General features: G+C 46.2%; 1 protein-coding gene across 4 annotated transcripts in view; it reads left to right on the top strand.

Annotated features, from left to right (window-relative positions):
• RNF220 (ring finger protein 220) overlaps positions 1 to 19,231 on the top strand; it is a 216,580-nt gene that overhangs the window by 154,665 nt on the left and 42,684 nt on the right. For 2 of the 4 annotated variants that reach the window (XM_066555595.1, XM_066555596.1), the window contains 4 exons: positions 2,831 to 2,926; positions 7,092 to 7,134; positions 14,571 to 14,692; positions 15,695 to 15,827. In XM_066555595.1, the coding sequence (XP_066411692.1) occupies positions 2,831 to 2,926; positions 7,092 to 7,134; positions 14,571 to 14,692; positions 15,695 to 15,827 (394 nt within the window). Of the gene's footprint in view, positions 1 to 2,830; positions 2,927 to 6,815; positions 6,945 to 7,091; positions 7,135 to 14,570; positions 14,693 to 15,694; positions 15,828 to 19,231 lie in introns of those variants that run through there. The other 2 variants (XM_066555597.1, XM_066555598.1) reach the window with 2 other exon arrangements.

The following is a 19,231-nucleotide window of genomic DNA, read 5'->3' as shown; positions in this document are numbered from 1 at the left end:
CAAGGGAAAAGGGGCATCTCAGCATCAAGGCTTGTTCCCACCATGCTGAAGAATCTGGTCCCATGGTAGAGGGCATCTCCACATCAGGCCTGTCTGCACACAGTGCCATGTTTTTGGGCTGGGATGCCAGAATTTGGGTCTGCCATGCAGCATGGCCATGCATGAGGGCTGGGAGAGCACCTTTTCGCTCCACAGCTATCTTCCTAGAATGCAGTTGACAGAGGAATGGGAATTGTATCCCTACCCTTCCTCTGCTTGCCAGGAGCAGTGTGGGAATGAGCAGAGTGGTGCAGGGAACAGCAAATCCTTGGCTTGGTATGCTGTGGTCAGGCATCCTCACTGTTCAGACCTTGGAAAACAGCCTCACCATGACAACCTGGGGTAAAAGAAGCCAAAATTGGGACTGTTGTGGCTGGCCTCCTGTAGGATTGAAAGTCACCCTGGTGGCGAGTGCCTTTTCTAATCCCTCAGCCTCTGAGCCTGCATCCCTGCCTGCCCCCATGGGTGCCCGAGAGGCAAAGTGTGGCACAGCACAGGGAAATGAGAAAAACAAATGAAGTCAAGTTCCCTAAGAGTGAAGGGGAAGTGTGACTTGGCATCTCTAACGCTGTGTTTAACATGCCGGCAAGGTATTTAAAATTGAAGTGCTTGCACACAATTTAAAAATAGACAGTTTATTAATCTAAACTGCAAGTGTATGTAGAAGAGGCCTCGAGATTGACATCTTTGGGATTAGTTTAGCCCTGCATTTTTCCAGAGGTCATTGCCATGGTGCTCAGGAGGTTTGTGGAATAAATGGGGCCAGCATTCTTCCTAGGACCACACGCTAAAAACTAATACATAACGTTTAATTTACTGTCTCCATAGCTAGCCCAACCATTTTTCACATAATAATATTGGATTAGAGCTACCAGAAGCTGAGGGGGGGAGCGGGAGGCAGGCAGGGTTTGTCTGTCTGTCGTCGAGGAATGGGGAGATGGGTATTTTTTCCCCTTTTCTAGAATACATTGGAAGACAAAACAGATTTAACCCTTCCAGCTGCAGGATGCTTGGTTTATTAGGGCATTAACTGTTACTCTGTTATTCTGAGTCACAACTGAACACTTTGAGCCTTATCCCTGTGGTTTTTTTAGGACATGTGCAATCCTGCTTATTAAAAATTGGTCCTCACTATCTATTTAGAAAATAACAAAACTAAACAACAGCAAGAGCTTTGGGACTGCACTCTACAGAAATTCTGCAGAGGGCTTTTCCAGAAATAAATGAGCTGTTCACCAAAGCCCATTAGCAGTTGGGTTTAGCAAACACATGAAGCCAGAGAGCCTCCCTGCCCTGCCCATCTGTCCCCTGGAAAGTGGAGGCTGGGCTCTTGAGGCAGCATTTGATGGGTGCCCCCAGCCCCATGGTCTCCCACTGCCCCTCCCAGTGCCTGCATCCCTGTTGGGCTGAGATGAGGAGCAAGCCAGCCCCAAGATGTGGTCAGCACAGCCCTCAGTTGGCAGAAGTGGTTTTGTCCAAGGAAATAACCGAGCACCCCAGCAGGCAACTCCTCTGTGACCCCTTTCAGGACATCACATCTCCCCAGAGCCAGTAGAGCTGGGCTTTATGGCAGAGATGTGCACTGCACACTGGGACATGCCTCTTGCCCTCAGGGCAGGGCTGGCAGCTCACACCCATGGGGTTAAACTCAGTACCCAAACTCTCCTCCTCCGCCACCACCCCGAGCCTGCCTTCCTTCCATGCCCGTGGTGGCTGCACTGCTGAGCTGTTCTCCTGTCCAAGCCTGGGGGATTGCTTGCTGCTGACTGAACCAATTTGTATGCTGAGTAATTTTTCCATTTTCTCATATCTTTCCCAAAAAATGCACATTTTTTCATGTTTCATTTCAGCCCAGAGGCAAATATTTCTGGAATACTTGCCTTTCTCCAAGGTATTATGCGTTTTAATAATGTTGTCACCACACTTGACCTGTCCAATTCAGATGATATCTACACTTCCCTTCACAAACACACACATCTCCAAGCAGTCATTTATTGTCAAATCTTGCCAGCTGATTCTCAGAAACAAACATCTGCAGAACTGCATTTCCAGTGCACATTTTTTCACCATGTAGTGGGCTATATTTAGCCTAGTTTAGGTAATTTATAATTTTAGATAGAATTTTAAATTGCATTTTTCCCTCAAAGTACTCTAATCATCAAGTTCAATTGCAACTCAGTGTACATTTCTTCAGATGCTGTCCAACTCCCATAGTAATTTTCCTGCTAGAGTTCACTGTGTGTAGAATTTAGACTTACCTACTATGGACTTGAAGTTTATCAGTGATCTCTTAGGCCTCAAATATCACAGAGCTTTTTAACCTTCTAAAAGGCCCTTTTTTTTCTGTGCTACTTATTAAAATAAATAGCATAATTACTGAAGGAAGAGGTAGTTGCACTGCAAAGGTGCTGAGAGCTTTAGCGCAGTTTACAAAGCTATTGAGAGATTTAGTGGCACTTAGAAAGGGCAGATGAGGACATGTAAGCACTGCTCCACCTCAGCACTCCTGTGCCTTATCATGAGAATTTCTGGTGTGGTCCTCACATATCATCTCCAGCAGGGCCTGATTCTGCCCCAGCCACCAGACCTGGGGTAAAAATTACTGTCCCATTCATTTGTACTTTCCTAGACCCAGAGCCTTGCAAAGAGCAGAGCCTGACCCACAGCCCAGTATTCCATCCCAGCACAGTTCCACAGCTCAGCAGACGTTGTCCATGGCTTTGAGGACAGCTCAGAGACAGGCAGAGAGCTCAACAGTGCTCACAACATGAATTTCTCCTTTCTCTTGCAGTCAATTTTGTTGTCGGCCTCAATCAAGCGGGAAGGAGATTCTCCGACAGCATCACCCCACTCCTCAGATGACATCCATCACTCAGACAGATACCAGGTAAGCAGGTAGATGCTGTTGCTGGTCTCAGCCTTAGGCAGGGAGCCAGCACAACCCAGTGCCCACAGCTCTCTCTGTGTGACAGCCTTGCTCTTGGCTATGCAATCACTGCCCTGGTTCTCCCACCGACATCATGGGGACATGAACACTTGGCCCCTCACAGGACTGAGAAGGTGGGATTTTGTCTGCAAAGTCCTCCCAGCTCTGACTAGAACCACTGTGGTATTTTAAAATGTTTTTAAATCTTTGTAGAGATTTCTGTTACATTATATTCACCATTTTGGTCTCATTTCCATGGCTATGTTTGTCATTACCCACCCTGTGCCCATTGAGAAGCGTTCAGAGAAGTGACGTTTTTTACTCATGACTCCCATCCAAGACAGAAATGAGTGGACAATCCACAGCCATGCCAGCCTGTTTTATAAAACACTCTCTTCCCAGAGGAGGAGCAGGTCTTGACTTTGGTGATGCAATGAGTAAAACTTGAGGAAGATGGAGCAAGAAATGAAAAGGGGAGCAGCACAAGTACAGCTTGGCTGGTTGTAAGTCCGTGTGTGTTTTTAGGGCAGGCTGGCACACTTGACTACAACTCAACACACATCCAACTCTTTGGCTGCAAGTCTGTACTCAGCCACTGGCTTCAAGTAGGCTCTGAAAGATAAATTAATATCTTAATTTAATATAATATCTAATAAAATTAATAACAGCAGATAAATTAATGTGGGTCATCAGCATAGACCCAAGCTTGTGTCCACCTGCTGTGCAGACAGGCTGGGTGGGCTGAGGCTGTACCAGCGTGGCAAACGCCTATCACCCTCTATTCTGGGGTCGTCTGCAGCCATACGCTGTGCCCAGGGTCAGGCAGACACTCATATCTTCCTGCACCAGCCACTTTGCACATGCCAAGTCTCTGTCTGAGCCTGCAGAGAGAGGCTGATGACCAGTGCTGAGGCTCTTACTAAGCAGACCCAGTAATAACATGTGTTCCTGAAGATGGGTCCTGTTAGTAGCAGATTTGTACATTTGTTGCCCATTATTCCATCCTCTGTCCTATTTATTGGTTATACTATCAGTTGTGGATCATATTCCCATGTGGCTTTGAGGTATAACTTGGTGTCATGTCACAGCCGCTTTACTTTCCCATGAACAATAAAAGCTGGAGCAAAGCAAAAGAAGCAAAACCTTGCAGAAGATACAGAAATGCCTGTTTCAGGTAATCCTGCTCTCTTTCCTGCCTGTTTATTAAGGCTAATAAATAAATTATGCTCATTTCAAAAGAGCATGGAAGAGATTTTTACTATGGCCCCTTTGTTGGAGAGCCCCCCCTCCCTTCCCACGCTGCCAGGCATCAGTCTCTGTGAGATTGGTGGCCCCTTGCAGCCCTCTGTTCCTGTACATTTTTATTATGTCATATTCAAAGACAAATATTCTTAGCAGAAGCCCCTCTATGTGCTGAGTCCAGCTACTCTCTAATGTGCTTTAAGTTTGTGAGCATATTTTATGGAGGGTTGCAGCCCTTAATGCAAATGTGTAATGGGAGTTGTACGTCTGCACTGCAGGGAGAAAACACCTCTAGGGCCTGATTTTCATTTATGCTTGTGCTGGCTGAGTTACGCTGCACTGCTAGTGTAAAGGGACCTCAGAGTGGGTGCCAAGGGTGTGTAAAGCCTCCGTGTATTCTTAATAAAGCCACAATATGAACAAGAATTCAGTCTGCCTGGCTTGCCAAGGGAAAAAGCCCAGGAAGCAGAGCAGAAGACTATCACGGTGGTGATTTTAAGGGCTGCGAAATTTCGCTTTCCATATGCAGAGGTGTGCTGGAATTATGACTGTCCCTTGTGTTGTGATCTAATCATGATTATACACTGTATTAGTAACATGCTAGAACGTGAGTTATTGGCGTTTGGGTTTTCAGAATTCCGGTGGCTCAGTTTTCTCAGTCTTTGTGCTTATGTACCAATGGGGATACTTAGGGAAGGAGATTAATGAATAGGAGTGCTATGGAAATAGGGGCTTGCACAGCACTAGGGCTGCTTGAATTGCTCCCCATGCTGAGAGGAGGCTGCAGTGAAGGCAGTGGGGGGGGCTCCTGGATGTGGGGAGGAGGCATCTCCTGCCTCCCCTGTGCCAAGCCTGCTTGCTGGAGTTTGGTACATGGAAACTGATCAGACAGAGGTAGTGGCAGCCAATGGATTTGGTCAGTAGGGGCTACTCCTCTTACAGTATGTTCTGTCAGATGGAGCTTTGAGTAAAAACAAAGCAATTTTGGTTACATTTAGATAAAACTCTGAATACCCAGTGGAGAAATCAACAGCAAATTGCAAGTGAAACATCGTACTGCAAAGATGGCATTTCAGTCTAGAAGGGAGCCCACAGAATATTTGAGACTGAATAGCAAGTGTAGTGTAAGCAAAAGCCTAAAATCCTTGTCCAGGGAAGGCTCACCTCCCTCCCCCCATGCTCAGGTAAGCATGCCTCCCAAAAGACAGCTCAATTCATTAAAAGGGTAAAGCCAACAATCAGCAGCTGTGATTTTATATGTAAGCCATGTATGAAAATCCAGCTGCATGTTCAGCAGGCAGGCAGAGCTGGGATGCAGGACAGACTGCAAAGCTCACCAGCCAGCACTGAACTGTCCAGCTGCCATCATCATCTGGGGCAGCAAAACATTTACCGGGGTGGTTTTTGTTTTCCCTCTGAAAAAGAACTGACAGACTGTCACAGGGGCCAGAGAGGAGACCCAAAATGTAGGTTTGATTCCAGGAAACAAAGTCTGAGGAGTCTGCAGAGAGGGGAACAGATGGGATTTGTGTGTAAAGGAGCCTCTGCTGCCCAATTTGTAGCCCCTAGCTCTGTCCCAACTTCCGGCCAGTCTGCTGAGGCCATCCTCCTCCACAACTGTGCTGCAGATATGGGAGGTAAACCCATGAGACAGTTCTGACTGCCCAGGTTTGCTGAACCATGGAAAGGAAAAGAGGGGGGAGTGCCTGAAAAGTGCAGGCTTCGCCTGTAGCCAAGGTGGTAGGGGCCATTTCTGGGCAGGGCAGGCAGGTGTCAGAGCCCTGGAGCTGAGGTGGATGCTCAGCCTGGCCCCGGCAGATGCAGAGGGAAGGATGGGGCTCCACTTTGCAGGGCTCCACTTCCCAGGGCTCTGCTTCCCGAGGCTCAACTCCCCCAGCCAGGACAGGCCCTGGGGGCTGCATGGCAGGGCCAGGGCAAGGCAAGAACCACAGTAGAGCCCACTGGCCTCCTGCGTTTGGGTCTTATTATCCCTGGATTCTGATTGGCCAAGAGCCCTTGGGCCCCAGTCTCTGATTGGGCAGAGGAAGTTGGAGAGTGGCACACTGGTGCCTGATTGGTCAGTGTCTTTGGGTTATTTTTAGGGCTAAGGCTCTGATTGGCCAGTGACGTTGGGCCTGAAGGGTGCTCAATCATTATTGGACACGGGAATCTGTTGGACAAGGAAACCGGGAAAACTCCTTCCCAGTTGCTCCCAGGCTCTGATAGGTCAGCTGCTTCGGGGTAGCAACCTGCCTTTGGGGTCTGATTAATCATGGCCCCTTGGATTCCAGTGGGTCCTGATTCCTGACTGACCAGGCACTCCCTGGTCTCAGTAACCCCTGATTTCTGATTGGCCAGGCGCCCCAGGGTCCCAGTAATCTCTTATTTCTGATTGGTCAGGTACACAGGGTTTTCCCCCCCCCCCCCCCCCCCCGTAACCCCTGAATTTTGATTGGCCAGATCCTCCGGGCTCCAGCCGCCCCGGGGCTCTGATTGGCCGGGCTCGCCGGGCGCTGCCGCCCCCTGTCGGTTGTCATGGGAACTGCCTGCTGAACTCTCACCCGCGCGCAGCGGGTCACATGACCGGGGCCAACATGGCGGCGGCCGCCGGGGGCTGATCGGCGGCGCCCGCCGGGCCGCGCCGCATCCACCCGCATCCCGGGCCCGCCGCCCGCCCGCGGCGCCCGCGGCTATGCAGAGCGGCAAGAGGGGGCCCGGCGGCGGGGGCCGGGAAGAGGTGGGTGCTGCGGCGGGGGGGAGGCCCGCGGACGGAGCGTTGTCCCGGGGATGCGCGGGGAGTGGGGGGACCGGGCCGGGCCTTGTGTACGGGCGAGGGGAGAGTTGTTTACATCCGCGTCCTGACGCTCTTGTCTCCCCTCTGCAGACCTTCCTGCGGGTGCGAGCGAACCGGCAGACCCGGCTGAACGGTGAGTGCGGCCCCCATCGCGCCTGCCCCTCCGGAGAAGTTTCTAGAGTTGGGCCGAGTTGTGTGGCACCCCCGTGTCCCCCGCACCGCGGGCCAGGAGCCGCCACCAGCCCCGCCGGGGTCTCGATTTGTCGGGAGGGCGCAGGGGGCATTCGGGTGAAGCCCTCCGCGCTCAGCCTCGGCTCCCCCAGCCGGGATCCCCCAGCCGGTGTAAAGCAGGCCCCAAAGCCGTGTTTTCTGTGCGGGGCCCGGCTGCTGAGCTTTCACAGCTCACATGGCTGAATCTTGCAGTAAACTTTTAGGAAGCCTGAGCGTCATCTGACGTCATGGTTTGTTTTGTTTGGGTTTTTTTTCCTCTCAAACCCGCAGTTGCTGGTGTGGTATTTTTATTGTTGTATCTGCAGATGCTCCTAACAAGTAAACAACTGTTTCTAGTGGACAGTGGCCTGGTATTTAAAAACCAAATCAGACATAGTTTCAGAGAAAGGAAGCCCATCCCTCTGCTTTGAAATTGGAAAGAGAAGCTGAAAGGAAACTTTTTTTATTAGAGCTGAAGAAGTTGAAACTTTTCTCAAAGTTTAGAGGTCAGAACTTACCATGTACACAATAACAATGTTCTGTCTCATCTGGTTTTGTGCTGCTTTTAGCTAGTTTAGTATGTAATATTTAGTCAGAATTTTATTATTTAGGTTAATAGGAGGCTCATTAATATCGAGCTTCCTAATGTATAGTTCACTATAACACCTCTGATGAGCATTTGGAGTTTATTTAGAAGAAGATCTGCTTGAACAAAATAACAAAAAGGTTTAGAGTGTGTTGATAGAAAACACTTTGCTTGAATTTGAAGCCCTCCATGTTTAGCATAGTCTTAAGCAAATAGAAGCTACTGATCCAGAACTTTGATAAGTTATACATAGGTGAATTCAGAGCTAGCCTTAGGATTTTTAAATATCAACCCAGAGGGCCAAAAAACTGCAAACTCCAGAAAGTCTGTTAAGCTGTAGAACAAAGAAACGAGTTGCCTTGCACCAGTGACAGGTAACTGCTGGCAGGTGCTCACTCTGCACTCCAGGATGAGTGCAGGGAGCTGCCAGTGCTGACAGACACAGAGTTCAGATGGCCCAGATACACGAGGTGCTGCTCTGTGGGGACTTGTTTTGTGTGACCGAGGTCTCTGGGGTCAAGGATGTCACACTGTTCCTTTATCATAGTTGGATAGCTAGGGCTAAGCTCTCTCCTTCCACCTTTTTTCAGGCCAGCAATTAAGGTGCAGTCACTTTATTTTAAATATTTTTTTTAAGTCTGAGCCAGACTTGTGAAATTCTTGGTGTTGTGGAGTCCTTCAGCGTGAGACAAAGCTCTCGGTGAGAGCGTGCTCAGCTGAACTGGCTCAGTATTGCTTCGTGCTTTTGTCTCTGTCCCAAAGCAGGGCTGCAGCACAGTCTGGGTAGACTGTGATCTCCTTTTGGGAGCTCTTCTGGATGTTTTTGTGAACCTGTGCTCATTTAAAGGGAGGCAGGTAGTTTTGTACAGCATTTGCATTGTTTTTGCTGGACGTTTTACTCTTCTTTATGTACCTTTTGTGGTACAGCCATATCCTAAATGAAAGAATATATGTGCTGCCCTTATAGTGCTGGGGTTTCCTGTCTGTTCTCTTCTTCACCCTGAGATGAAGAGGGTCCAGATGTCCGGGAGCTGGATGCAGAAATTCAGGTGAATTGCTTTGGGTCCCAAAGAAGGTCAGATTAGATCAGGACTAGTTCCTTCTGAACTTAGCTTTTTGTGACTGATTACTGCTGTTCCCAGAACATACCTGTGGTGATGTCTGGTCCAGTCTGCACCCAGCCACATGGTTGGGTGGATTCTTCTGCTCCTTTCTCTGCATGTGTCTTTAAATTTGTACTTCTGAACACTGGCTGCTTTCTAGTTTCTTCCTCCACATTTGTTTGTACTGAAATAATTGCAGTATTTGTAAGCTATGCCACCTTATTGTTGAGTAATTTGAGCAGTAATGCTTTAGATGGAGAACACTGGAGTGCTTTAGAGAAAAAAACCTCTTATTTATCTATCTCTCGTGTTTTAATGAGCTTCTAATCAATCATGCAACTTTAGTTTCCTAATCCTGATTCTTTTACGTGAACAGAAGTTGTGTAGGACTTGTCCTAGGACAACTGACTCTTTGTTTCATATTCTCATTGACACACTGCAGAAACTTAAGATATAGCAAATGCAGTCTGTCAAATAAAAATCTATTTCATTTGTTTTATGATGTTTTATGTGTACTTTTCAATACTGTTGTAACCAGTTTATCTTGGTGTTTCTGTCAGGCATTTATGAGCTGAGTTCCAGAAGCACTTCTGGAAACTCCTCCCATAAAAAGGACTCAAAGTGTTTGCTCTTCTTTCACATTGTCCTTGACTCTAATCTTGGCTGCCCAGGCTGTTTGTGACTTAGTCTTGTTTGGACCTTGATGTTTTCCATCCTGTTGTGTTCATTTGGGAATGTGCAAAAAGAGCTAAGGGAAGAGAAGGTAGAGAGGGAAATGTCTTCTGTTGGCCTGGCCACAACATGATTAGGTCCTGATAGCAACATGGTTCACATGTACCTGACTGGCCAGAATTTTAATTCTGTAAGTCAAGCCTGTGACTTAAATTGAGCTGTAAGTAAGGCAAATGCATTTTCAAGCTCAGGAGCAGGAGATTAATGTTCTGTCTGTTAGGCTCTTGGTTGAGTGTTTGTATCACAACTTCCCTGTCAGCCTCAGTGAGTTAATCCTGCACCTCTCACCTGTGCTAAACTCACTTTCCAGAGGTTGTGTCCTTGTGAACCCAGGCATATGAGGTGCTGGTTCCTGATGAATCTGTGTGACAAAGGAAGCATTTCTTTCATTTGCCTTATTTCCAGTGTTGCCAAACTGGAAACTTTAAGCCACCCTGTAAATTGATGCTTGTGGAGTTTAGCAGTGCAGAGCAGGTTAGGTAGTCATTCAAAATTAAAGGCACAAAGTTTGGCTTAGTGTATCAGAACATGGGTTCAGCAGGTTAAGTAGGTGCCAACCTCAGAGAATAGTGTCAGATTGAAGGTTGCTGAAAATCATCTGTGTGGAACTTTGACCATGCAAATCTGAAAGCTGCACTGAAATCCTTTTGTGAATCTGGCCCTTAATGTTCATTTTCGGGCAGATGAGCAGCAAATTGTACTTAAGGTCTGAAACTGATTCCTTCTTGACCATCTGTTTTCTTGCTTTTGCTTTTTCTTGAGATGGCTTTTTGTGCTCTGCCACTACTGCTGTTGTTCCCTTGCATCAGATACTGTGGACGAGTTTGATCATTCACAAGAGCTTTCTGTGATAGATCTAACAAAAGTAGGTATAGCCACTCCTCAGGACTCCTGCAGTAGATTTGCAGAGAACAGGTGCTAGCTCTTGTGCTTGAATATCTTTGGTGTAAGTTTAGGGTTGTTCCCAAAGTTCTCAGGTGAGTTGTGAAGCAGGTCCTTACAAAGCTCCATTTGCACCTCCCTGACAAGGTGATTCCAGTTTTGGTGGTTACCCCCAGCCTGTCTCTCCAAACAGACCGTGCAGTTTGTTGAACCACCAGCGCCATGTCCTGTGCTTTTGTAGCTGATGGGTGGGGGAGGAATAAAGCTGGATGATTTTCACTGGAAAGGAGACAAAAATCCTTCCACTTAATTTGATTGGCCTGCCATTGCAGGAGCTGCTAATGATGTCTGCATAGGACTCAGGGGACCACTCAAACTGGTGGAGGGAACCATAAGAGATATTGCTAGTAACTTAATCATGGCCTTTGATGCTGCAGGAGAGGTTGGTGCAATGTCCACTGCTAGATGCCATGTAAGAGCACTTCTGAGGTAATTAGTGCTGTGTCCTGAAGGTGAATTTTTGCTTGGGGAGGGGAGTACCAGTGAAAACTAAAATCCATTAGCTTTTCTCACAGGAAGTTTGGCTGGACTAGAGAGTAACATGATCTTTAGGCATTAATAAGGTTCAGCCTTGATGAGGAGAGCCCATTGTTGGAAAACATCCTCAGTCTCTTCTGCCAATAAGGCAGCAGCGGCGGCTTGGCTCCTTGTCTCTGCACCTTGGGAAGGCAGGGACCAGTGTTCCCTCAGCAGCAGAGGCTTTGGCTCCTTCTCTAGTGCAAGCAGCCTCTCACCTTGCGCAGTCCCATATTAGAGAACTACATATCAGTGAAGGGAAGAGCAATTCCATAGCCAGCACAGCTCCTAGGTTAAGTCAGAGACCATAGCTGAGAGCCCCTGCCCTTGCAGAGGATCCCAGTTCTTGCTCCCCTGTGTGTGCCACTTTCTCATTCATCTGCTATGGTGACTTAAACTCCCTGGGTGCCTGATGGTTTCATGTAATCTGAAGGAGAACATGCACTTGCAGCAGGAGCAATGTATAGGGTAATGTACATCTTTAAAAGTGAGGCCTCAGAGGTGCTGGAAGCCCTCTGATAGCCTAATAATAATTATTAATGCTAATAAAAACTAGTGAACTTCTCACCTCCTGGCAGAAGGTTGGAATAATAACTATGGAATCTTTGTTCAGTCAGAGGTAAGAATGGGTCAGGCTTGTGCAAAAACCTCCTTCCCTGAGTTCTGTCCTCTTTGTACATCCAGTCCTCAACTGGCTGCATTTTTATCTTCCTGAATTATAGGAGGGAGGGAATGACTTTCTTTTTTTTCCCCTCTCTCCATGCTCCTGCGACAGGAGCGAGGGAGAGAGGGATTAGTGAGCTAATTAGAAATGATCGCATCTATCAACACTAATTAGCAATCCTGTGGTCTCACTTGCGTGTTCTTTTGAGCTGCTCCCCTTCGGGACAGCGGCACAATCAGCCCCTGCCTTTGGGGCCGCTCCGTCCCCGCCGCGCTGATTGGAAGTGATGGCCGGGCTGCGTGTGTCGGGCAGGGACAGCGCCGCTCGGATCTGCTTTCCAGGCTGCTCCCTCCCCGTTCCTCCTGTCACCAGGGGCACCCTTGGCCTCCGTGGGCACGACGCTGCCACTGCTAATGACCAGAGAATGAAAATGGCAGGGGGATTTGTTTTCAACACCTCTTTCCTCCGGTGGCTTTTTCACTTGTGGCATTGCAACTCAAAGGGATGCTGCTCTGCAGAGCTAAATGAACCAAGATAGGGGCTGGCTGCTGAGTCTGGTGTAGAGCTGGAGCAGAGTGAGGTTCTCTTCCCAGCTCTGCTCTAACATTTCAGGGGCAGATGAGGTGCTTGTTCTGGCAAAATGGTCCCAACAATTTATCTGTAGAAGTTCCAAAATAAGTTGTCTTCCTTTTGTCACTGCTACAGTGCATGGATTGGAGGATGGCAGTAAAAAACCCCTAAAAATACTAATAAATTCACCAGGCAGACTGCTCTAACTGAATTGTTTGGCCATGGGGAGTCCTACCAGAATAATTAAACTGCTCCTTCCCTGCATTTCCCTGTTAAAAACATGATGAGGTGAGAGAAATTTGTGTCTGTGATCAGGATAGAGGAGGCTTTGTTTCTGTGTTTCTCTCCAGATGGGTGTTTGCTGAGGAATGCTCAAGTCATGTCTGATTCCAGCCTCCTTCCATATTTTTTGCTGGCTCTACAGAGCTAGTGAGGCAAGGAAAGAGCACTGTAAACTTAAATGAAAGAGCCATGCTGAAGGATATAGGTATGCACTAAACCAGAACTTCAGAAATCTCTTGGGCACTGAAGTACAAGCCAGAAAGAGCGTGGCTTAACTCTGCCTAAATGAGAGGGTTGTGGAACTGTCAGCGTGGTGTACCCAGCACAAGAGAGGGTTGTGGAGCTTCAGCAAATAAAATTCAGAGAAACTATGAAAGCTGTGTTTATTGAGAGTCTGTGTTGTTCAAAGTGCCAGATATCAAAAACATTTTTGTTTTGGTCTCAAGTTGCTGTCTCTTATTCTAGGAATGTCACATTTACAGAATCCTTTCCAGCATGTGTGGAGTGGACATGTATTTTCAGGGAGTTTTCACACATATCTGTTCCAATGAGGAAAAACAATGCCCACTGATTAATTTGAAGCTTTCTTAGTGCTGGAGCATGAGAGAGTATAGGGGATGATGAAGACTCCGCAATTGTGGGAAAGTATATTCTAACCCAGAGAGTCCTGAGTCCAGGGAAGCCAACAAGAAAGTCCTGAAGGAGGCCTTTCTGGTCTATGCTGATGTGTTCAGCTGAAACTTTATAATTGACTTGATGTGTGTGCTCTAAACTAATGCACTTGAGAAAACCATCAACAGAAACTTGCCTGTACACTGGTCCTTTCCATCCTGGCATTCCAGAAGCTTTCTGTGACTTGCTGGCTGCAGGGAGCTGTTGATCCCACAGTGTTCAGGCATGAAGGCTCTCAGAGCCTGCTGCAGTGCTCACAATGTCAGTAACGATTTCTGGCTAATGCAGCTTTTTGGTGGTGTCATCTCTCATTATCACATGGGCTTTCCTTGGGCTTTTACTTGTCTCTCATTCAGAATTTTGACCTTCCTTATTAATTAAACAGTGACTTTCCTGCAGCCAGTGATTGAGTTATTCAGTAATACCTGCCTAAAGCTATCATAATAAAAGACAGAAGTTCTTTTTAATGCAAATGATTTGGTTCCAGATGTTTTGATCACATTAAATGATGGCTCAAATTAACCAGCTATTGGATTAAGCAACAGGCTACCTTGGCTGCTTTTTCCAATCATCATGATTCCTAACATGTTTGTTTCCCAGAGCTTGCTCTCAAGAAGGCAGCGTAGCCCCTAGTTTTGTTGAAATAAAAATAGTAGAGAGACAGAAGCTATCTAGCATAGGTCCTGTATTTTTCGTAGCAAATCTCTTTCCTTCCCATAAATATTGCCTGCTGCCAAGATGGTGCTCTGACTTGTTTGTAGTGGTCTGAGAAGGAGTTTTTCAGGGTGTACAGGAGGCTTTGTGGTCCTGGAAGTGATTGTTAAATACCTTGTCCAAGGCTATCACATTCTAAGCAAGTTCTTGTAGAGGGAATAGACATGTTAATGGAAGGAGACCTCAGACTTAAAAGGCAAAATTCAAAACAGGGTTCAGTGGCTTGATCACTCAACTTTGAAAACAATTTCAGGTTTCCAAGGCAAAGATTTTAACCATTCTAATAACTTACTACGGGATGTGTAGCAGATATTCTTCTAGATGTTAAATTGTGAATAGCTGCCTCTGTGGAATCAGAGTGCTGAGCTACAGGTTACAGATTTCCTTTGGAAAGTGCCAAGTAACAGTCTCTGTACTGTTCGTAGAGGTCAGAATTGGGAGTTACAATGGGATTTTCCACTGAAATCTTACCATTTTTGCCCAGGTTTTATTATTTGGAGCTGAGCCAAGACTGGACCTACAAACTTGACATGTCTTCCCTTTTTTGTTTCTTTTCTTTCCCTGGTTTCTCCATGCAGCTCGGATTGGAAAAATGAAACGGAGGAAGCAAGACGAAGGGCAGGTATGTCCCCTCTGCAGCCGGCCTCTGTCAGGATCCGAGGAGGAGATGAGTAGGCATGTGGAACAATGCCTTGCAAAGGTAGAGGCGCAACAGGATCACCAGCTGCCATTCCCTTCTCCCTACTCCCAGCTCTGTCTGTAGTTGTCCTAATGTGGGGCAAAAACTAACATTGCTGAACTTGCAGGCAATGCTAACTGTCTCCCTAAGATCTGTAGTCACTTCTTTGTCTGGGAAGATGGATTCTTCTGGATTTTTTCTGTTCTGTTGCATTAGCAACTTTTTACTTCATGCACTGTTCTGCTGTTATGGAAGTGTAATTTGTAGATTTTAAAGGTGGAGCTATTGAAATTTATGAACCTTTTGTAGGACTTCAGGCATCCTATGTAGCACAGGAAGAACAGTTCGTTCTGATCTGTGCCTTTGACAGCATTACAATTGTTTGTTGGGTTCTTTTGTAGCAGACTGGGATTTTTAAAGGTTGCATGATCGTCTTACTCCAGGGAAGTGCATTTAAGCAGAACCGTTCTCTTGCTGTTCATCCCAAAGACAGCAAGGAAGGAGAAACAAGCCCCAGGGGAGGGAGAGAGTTTTGTCATAGGGCTTTTTGTTCATGTTTCTCAGGAAAAACCTTCAATAGAGGACTTGTTGCCTCGAGAGGTACATAGTATACAGAGAGGTGTATTTTGATTAGTGTGCCCTGAAACTATGTTACAGAAGAACACTTCTGCTAGGGGTCAGAGGAATGTTCCTCCATGACAGAGGAATTCTGCTTGCAAGGCAGGGGAATGCATGTTGAAGTGAACACCAGCATTGTTGTAGGGACCAGACCTTATATTTCCTTGAGTAAAAATTATGAAACTTTCAACTTGTTTTAATCTTAGATTGTCAAGTTCTTCCAATACCTATTTACTTCTAGTTTAGGTTAGTAGGAACAGGAATGGGAATAGAGGCTGCTGTATGCTCTGTACTTAGCTGTCCTGGGAGCAGCCCAGCTTTTCTTCCCCATCCCACCACGAGTTATGAACCCCAAAGAGCTATTTTGTGCATCTCAACAGTCTGCCCCTGCTTTACCCCATGCAGAGAGAAGGTTCGTGCATGACTGAGGATGACTCTGTGGACATCGAGAACGAGAATGGCAACCGCTTTGAGGAGTACGAGTGGTGCGGGCAGAAGAGGATACGGGCCACTACTCTCCTGGAGGGAGGATTTCGAGGTGCGCCAGTGTTCCAGGGGGACTTGTAAACCATTCTGCTGTGGAAGTTGATCATTACCTATCTTTAAAGTGAGGGACACGGGGATTTCCCTTCCACAAAAGGCAGAATCATCAGCCTTTGCCAGAATGTAAAGTGATTTCAGTTTTTTGTCCCTCTAGAACGATGAGAGTCAAAATTTGTGCAAATCTTTAAGGAAGCGTGGGGTTATTTCTTTCTCAAGGAATGTGGCTGAGGAGGGAATGGGTAGATCATATGGGGAAAATAACATTTTATATCTTACACGTAGTAAGAAATACATGGAAATATGTGAAGAGAGGGAAATAGAAATGAAATTGTAAAAATTCCCAGCCTGGAGTGACGAAAGCTGGTGTATCAGCCTCTGGTGATGTATTGGAGGTGACAGCTAAGTCGCTTTAGCACCTGCATAAAATATTAAAGGGCCAGTTGTGCATTTATCACTCCATCCCTTTTAAGGTTGATAAATGAGAATCCAGGAACCTGCTCTGCACCTCCAGCACTGCAAGCCCTTAGGGCTCTCAGACAAACACATTTTATTTTTCCTCCTTCTTTTTCTCCTTCCCTAGTGATGGGGAAATCAGTTACCAAGGAGAGAGTGAGTTATGGCAAAATTTGACCTCTTGTGAGCTTTATTGGTGAATGTAATTTTAGCTAGAAACCTGTCCCCTTTCTTACATTCAGCCCTTTGGCCTCAAAGAGGAGGATTTACTAAACTGTTCATTGGCATGAACCTCAGGCACTCATGAGAGTTTCTCACAAGCAATCCACGTAGCGCATGCTTAATGAGAGGAGGAATGCTGGCTCCCTTCGTTCAATAAAGAGGATGGGATGTGATCTCTTCCTATATCAGTTTGGATTTTAATTTAAAATATCTCAAGGGGAAAGGCTACTGCATAAGGGAGTTGGACTTAAAAGCAAGCCATGTGCTCTGCTAAAACCAGGCACTCCTGATCTGCTCTTGCTTTCCTCTGAAATTAAATTGTAGCTGGGTTGTAGCAGAGCAGATGATAAGGAGCAGCTTCTTTGGGCTTTAAAGGACCCCCAGTGAAGCTCATGCTATTACATGCTGTGTCAGTATCCTAACTTTTTTTGTGACTGCATGGAGAGTTGTGTCTGTGCGTGATTCCACGTAGAGGCCTGATGAGACCATGCAGGATCTTAAACTATGTTCATGTAGCATAGACACTACGATCTGTAGCAGGGAAGCTTGGGATGTCTGTGTGCCTCTGTTGTTGTCATCACTGCTAGAACTGGTTAGAAAAAGCTGTTAAGTTCATTTCTTACCTTTTTTTGTGCATGAGTGGTTTCTTCCTTCATCCCCACCAAACACCTGCATTTGAAGAGATCATGCTCTTCCACTTCTTTGGTGTGGACATGGTGCTATCTTCATCTGGTAAATGTTCCCAGTTGCTTTTGAGTTAATTCACTGAAGTGTGATCTGAATCTTCCACATTACCTTGGTCATAATGGAGACTTTCTTTCAAATGAGGCTTCAGGTGGACAATATGTGTGTAATTGCTGTAGTTAGGCTGGGTAAATGTTTTTCCTAACAACTTTCTACCTAGTATTTTGGGATAATCAGACAATATGTACAGGGTAGCTACCTACTCTGTGCAAGAAGTTGTAAAATTTGGAAAGCCAGAGCAAAGCTGTAGTGATCTTCTATAGCTGGCTGATTGCATTTATTTTTAATTAAGTTACACTTTTTCATGCTCTCTTTTGTGGCTCTCCTATTGTTGTCTCTGACTGCTGCATTCATGGGTCTCCATCACTCAGGACTGCTATGTGCACTCTCAGGTAACCTTAAGGTGACTGTCTTTCTTCTTTTGCTGCCAGTGTTGGCTCTTGCCAGACAGAATTCTTAATTTACAGCCCTGAAGCACAGCACAACGTTTTGTAGATGCTTTTTAATGCTTAAAACTGCTTTGTCTGGAGTTGGCAAGGCCCTCGTTAACCCCTGTCACCTGAGGCTTTGCATTTGGCTCTGTTCCCTTTGCTGAGAAGTAGCAGTCATGTGGAAATCAAATGTCTTTTATAATGCCAGACAGCCTTTACCAGGCTACAGGGATGTCACCAATGTCTAAAGAGATGACATGGGGAAATACATAAAACCGGAGGGGAAAATAGATGGCCATGTGTCTCATTAATTTCAGTTTTAATGGTGTGTTGCTTTGAGGAGATGTCACAGCTGGGTGAAGGGGGAGCAGGACACTGTGGCCACTGTGTGTTGCACGTAAGTCCATTGGGCAGCATTACAGCAGTGTCTCAAACTTAACACAGATCCTGGCTTTTTTTATCATTTTTGGTTAGGGGACAAAGTTCGTATCACTCTCCACATGAGGAAAATTCTTTGCCAATTATGTAGGAAATGCTGACAGATTCTCAGTTGGAGTAAGGTTGAGAGACCTTAGGGTTTTTCTTCCTAAAAACAGAAGCATCAGGGAAATGAGCAACCCTGTTTGGGTTTTCTGGAAGATGGTCTAAAATGTAGAAGCAACCACAAGCTGAAACTCTCACTTGTAAAGTTCCTAGGATGACACTTTCCTGCTTCCAAAGCACTTGCAGGGAGAACTTGCTCTTCTGACCTGAGGAGCTGTCTTAAAAGCTGGAAATTATTTGTCTTCTCTGTTGGTGTTACAGCTGCAAGCCCCCAGTCAGGTCTAGTGTGGCAGAGCCATAGCACACCTACTTGGCTGCCACAGCTTGGCATAACTGAGGCAGCAGGTAGAAAGAACAGGCTGTGGCAGCAAGTAGGAATATGACCTGAGAAGTGCAGGGATCAGTGTGTTGTCTCTGAAGTGTTGGGTTTGGTGAAGGATTTCAGACAGGAAATATTTAGTACTTCCAGGTGTCCTCTTGGCTTCTTAAAATTTGCTGTCATTCAATTTGCTTTGCAAAACTGGAAAGATGTAAGGTGTAAATTAAGATTATTGGCAATTATATAGGGTTTGGAGCCATGTTGTTTCAGCAGAGGTCCTGCTTGAAGCAGGGGTTTGTAGGAGAGTTTGTGGTTCTCTTTGGGGGTAGGTGCAGAATAATACCAGCATGAAATACCAAACTCCGTTTCAATCAAGTGTGTACTTCAAAGTGTAAAACTGTACTGATAAAATAATCAGATATTCCCCTGCCTCAGTACAGTGTCACAAGACTAAAATTTCTCTGGAAATGCCTGAACATTCAGTAACTATCTCTCCCCATGTCTCTGAATCATCTCTCTCTGAAGCTCTTTGTTGCACCGGATTATTTCATGCCACCTTTAATGAGTTTCTGTGTTTAGGATGCCAACAAGGCTTCACAAGTGAAAGCGTCAAGTGGCTTCGTCTCTGATGTGGGGTTTGTTGGGGTTTTTTAATGCTCAACATATTTGTAGCAATTCTTCTATTTC

This window comes from Molothrus aeneus, chromosome 9 (genome assembly GCF_037042795.1).
Source record: "Molothrus aeneus isolate 106 chromosome 9, BPBGC_Maene_1.0, whole genome shotgun sequence".
Lineage (NCBI taxonomy): Eukaryota > Metazoa > Chordata > Aves > Passeriformes > Icteridae > Molothrus > Molothrus aeneus.
This window is presented reverse-complemented; position numbering and strand designations above follow the sequence as displayed.